The sequence below is a fragment of the Fulmarus glacialis genome, unplaced genomic scaffold (genome assembly GCF_000690835.1).
Source record: "Fulmarus glacialis isolate BGI_N327 unplaced genomic scaffold, ASM69083v1 scaffold36188, whole genome shotgun sequence".
Classification (NCBI taxonomy): domain Eukaryota; kingdom Metazoa; phylum Chordata; class Aves; order Procellariiformes; family Procellariidae; genus Fulmarus; species Fulmarus glacialis.
This window is the reverse complement of record NW_009228276.1, coordinates 3,840-7,823: the sequence shown is the minus strand read 5'-3', so window position 1 is coordinate 7,823 and position 3,984 is coordinate 3,840. Positions and strand designations below refer to the sequence as shown.

General features: G+C 58.4%; 1 protein-coding gene across 1 annotated transcript in view; it reads right to left on the bottom strand.

Moving 5' to 3' along the window:
• The window catches only part of TMEM151B (transmembrane protein 151B), a gene marked incomplete at its 5' end in the record, with an annotated part of 1,462 nt that extends 304 nt beyond the window's left edge, over positions 1-1,158 (bottom strand). Inside the window, one exon of the mRNA XM_009583435.1 lies at positions 1-1,158. Within this exon, the coding sequence (XP_009581730.1) occupies positions 1-1,158 (1,158 nt within the window).
• Between the last annotated feature and the right edge of the window lie 2,826 nt (positions 1,159-3,984).

Here is a 3,984-nt window from a genome sequence, read left to right as displayed (position 1 = left end):
GGGGCTGCCGTTGCAGATGCTCAGGGCACTGCGGGAGAAGATGGAGGAGCTGCTTATAGTCCTGTGGCACCGCTCGCAGTTCTGCCGGTAGCCTCCGTACCGGCAAGCAGAGTAGCTGGTGCAGCTGGAGAGCCCCACCAAGTCCATCAGGACCGCTTCCGAATAACTGGGCACCAGCTGCTGGTTGGATCGGATGTGCCACTCCAGCTCGGTGCTGTCCACCGTGTTGACGCGGGGCATCCTCCGGCAGAAGGAGCGCTCCTCGGCTGGCGTCACCGCCACGTAGTCGAACCCAAAGAGTTTCTCCACGTGGTAATGGACATAGGAGGTGCGGTACTCATTTAGCACCCGCAGGGGCCAGGATAGGGTCAACAGAGCCGCCACCCAGAAGACATAGTGGGATACGTACCAAGGCAGGTTGTCTGGGTCGGAAAAGGCCACCATGTATTCCTTGAAGTCCACATTTTTGAGGTGCATCCCCTCCCTGGCCTCCATGTAGTCATCTAGGCCCTCGTTCTCTGTGAAGAAGCGGGCCCGCTGGGTCAAGTAGGAGTTCTCCGACTCCACGTTGGCAAAGCTGAAACACTTGGTGAAGCGGAGCCGCGTGGCCGGGTAGCTCTCCAAGTCAATGAGGTCCTTGGAGATGTCCTTAACTCCACAATTGGAATAATCAAACTCAGCCTCTGCCACGTGGGTGTTGACCCGCTCGTGATACACTTGGGTGGTGGTGTAGGCGTCCCCGTTGCGGTAGCGGGTAACCTGCCGGGTCCTGCGGACGTAGTGGTAGCTGATGGCCTTCCACCAGATGCAGGGGGTCGCCTGCTGCATCCGCTGCACGCGCTCGTGCACGCTCTCCACGTCCACTTTGTACTGCAGCTCGTTGCGGGTGTAGCAGTGCCAGCACTCCACCAGGTATACCACGTAGAGCATCACCAGGAAGGCCAAGGGGATGTAGACGTAGCCGTTGGAACAGGGGCTGTCGTGGTACATCATAGACTTGCCCTTGTAAGCGCTGTCAAAGGTCAGCCGGGTCACCTTGGTGACGTGGCACCAGGTCATGGCTCCCATGCAGCCGTACATGAGGAGGGACAGCAGCAGGCATTTCCAGTGGGACTCTCGGCACAGGGACTTGCTGAGAGACTGCTTCACCGGCCGCTGCTGCTCCGGGCGACCGGGAGAAGGGGAGAGAAAACAAGAAAGGAGTCAGTAGGTTGCAGTGGCAGGGGGAAGGGGAGCAGGCAGCAGGGTGCCGTGGTGGCACCTGTAGCTCTGTCAACGGGGACAAAACGGCAGACGCCGTAGGGCTCCTAGCCTCAGCAGGCAGGCCGGAGGCTGGGATCTCTCCCAGGATGACAGTCCCGCGGTGTGGGCAGCTGTCACCCCCGCTTCCCTTCGCGGTGCTCTGCCCCTCCTCGGGAGATGGCCAGAGCCCAGCTGGACTGGGCTTCTTCACCCCCCTTCTTCAATGGGGAGTGACCCCCACCACTGCCACATCCCAGGGAGGGGTATTGAAGCATAGCAAGATGGAGGCTGGGGGATCTCCCCCACATACTTCAGCTTCTGCACCCATCCCACCAGCAGGCAGCTCTAACTGATGGGTCGTCCCACCGGAACACCTCACCACAGCTCATCCCACCGCGCCTCTCACCGCTCCCACACGAGTCCAGTAACAATCCCTCTCCCAGTAACGACCGACAGCAACATTTAGATTTCTCCTACCAGGGCAGCACAAGTGGCCTGGGGTGCCTGTAAGGCGGAGAAACCGACCTTCTGCAGCTGGGAAGGTCTCTGTTTGGTAATGGCGGTTCCCACCACAACACTTGGCAGCCCAAGAGGCCCTGAAGTGCTCCTCAAGTGCTTTACAAACCACACAAACAGGAAAGTACTTTTCCATGACTGAAACGCAGCCGCCTCTGGTGGGAGAGAAAGCGAATATGGAATAACGTCCTAAAAGGTGTTCAGGCTGGAAGAGTACCCTACCGATCCGCAGCAGCAAGGAGGGCGAGCGGTGGGACACGACTGCCAGCAAATGTCCCTGCCTGCACTGGAATTTGGCTGTGACAGCCCACACTTCTGGAAGAACTGCTCTCAGGTCTTTCATGGTGACGAAAGGGCAGGACTTCAGCAATAGGACTTTTAAAAGAGATAGCACTGGTGCCTTCACCATAGGAACCATGCAGGGTTTCACAAAGACCCAGGAAAAAAAACCACTTAAGGAAACCTCTGTCACTCTCTGCAACACCCTGAAGTCTCAAGTATTGATCCAGCTTGGTCAGTGAGACCTGACACTCAAAGGGAGAACGTGCAAAGAGGTTATTTGCTTTCTTACACAAAGGACTTCATCCAGCACAAATACCATCCAACCCAGCAACTTCCAAAGGTGCAACCTGAGAGAGGGGTGCAAGAACCCCAGCCGTGTGCAGATGCCACTAACTCACTAAGAGGCTTTCAGCTTTGCTTTCCCTCCCCAAGTGCACGCAGCACAGCTCCTGAGCTCACCTCCGCCGTTGTAGGGGCTAACGCCAGCTGCAGTAACACCACTCAGGGCAGTGAAGTCCAAGCCTGGCCCCATCCCTCCTCCATTCCTGAACGCACTGGGCTGGAGAGGTCTTTCACGCAGAGATCCCAAAGAGCTTAATGGGCTCACGCTGCTAGAAAGCAGGGGGGTCACTTTCACTCTTGCATGAAAAGGGAAATTAAAGCAGGAACCAGAGGTCACAATGTCACTGGCAGGTCTAGGGACAGATCTGGGCCTCTTCTTTCCTCTAAGAAACCCCCCTTGCTCTCCCTGAAGAGTTCCTCAGCCCTGGCTTAGTCCCCTAGAGTCCCACATCCTAATCTTTCCCCCCTACACCTTGCCAAAGCCTAGTCCACCCCATGCCAGTGGGATTTCTGCCACTGCAATTAGCAGGGCTGGATCCAGCCCAAATCTCCAACGGAGGTTTCTCTCCCGGAGGCAGGGAGCTTCCCTTCCCGCCCGCCCAGGAGCCAGCCTGCGATGAGCGGAGCAGGCGGCACAGCCAGAGGGGTGGCAAGGGGAACAATGGCGAATCCCGCTGCGGGTCCCGAGCATCAGTAGTGCTGAGCCCCCCTCTTTGGGGCAACCAGCTGAGAGCGAGAGCCAGCGACAGAGACACAGAGCCCAGGGAAGGCAGGTGGGGTAGAGCTGGTCTGCAGGTAACAGCAAGAGGTGCGGGGCGGCTCTGCTCAGCAGCTCCGGCACGGACACGTGTGTGCCCCAGTCTTCCCAGCTCGACTCTTCACTGTGGCAGCCTCGTGGTCATGGGGCAAGAAGGGAATCCCGGGTAAGAGAAAAAGGAGCAAGGAGAGGAAGGGGAGGTACCCAGCAGGCAGAGCTGCCTGAGCTGTGCCCTCCCTGCCCAGATCCACGCTGTGGTTTGCTTCGCTGCAGCACGGCTCTCCTGCCCGGACTGCTGTGCCACTACCCAGGTGGCTCAAGGTTTCCTCTCCCACAGCTGCCTCCTGCATTGCAAATCTTTCCTGGTAGCGGCAGCCCTGGCTGTGAGGCTCTAAGGGGACTGCTCAGCTGAAGGAGGAGCACAGGGGGTCTGAGCAGGAGATGCAAGGCACACACTAACCCTGGAGTGTCTGTGGGGTTAGAGGGCTTGCACAGAAACAGTGCCTTGTTTGGGGGGGGATCTGCAAGTGGAGCTCAAGGAATAAAGCAAAGCATTCAGCTCACTCATTTGACAAGTTGGGGAAGGGACACCAGGGAGGCAGGTCTTCGGCCAGGTCCAAAGCAAATTCCCCCTCCCAGTTGCTCCCCAGCCCCTCACACCCCGCGCTGCCTGCATCAGGAGAAGGGCGATGCTGGCTGGCGGCCCTAGGCAAGCCCCGCTGCGGTTACCCATCCGGGGCAGGGCGGCAGGGAGTGCGATGCAACCCAGGCTTGGTTCCAGGAACTGTGTTAGCAGGGCTCTAGTCCACGCATTAGTCTCCTCCTAGGACTACGCAGCATTTAGA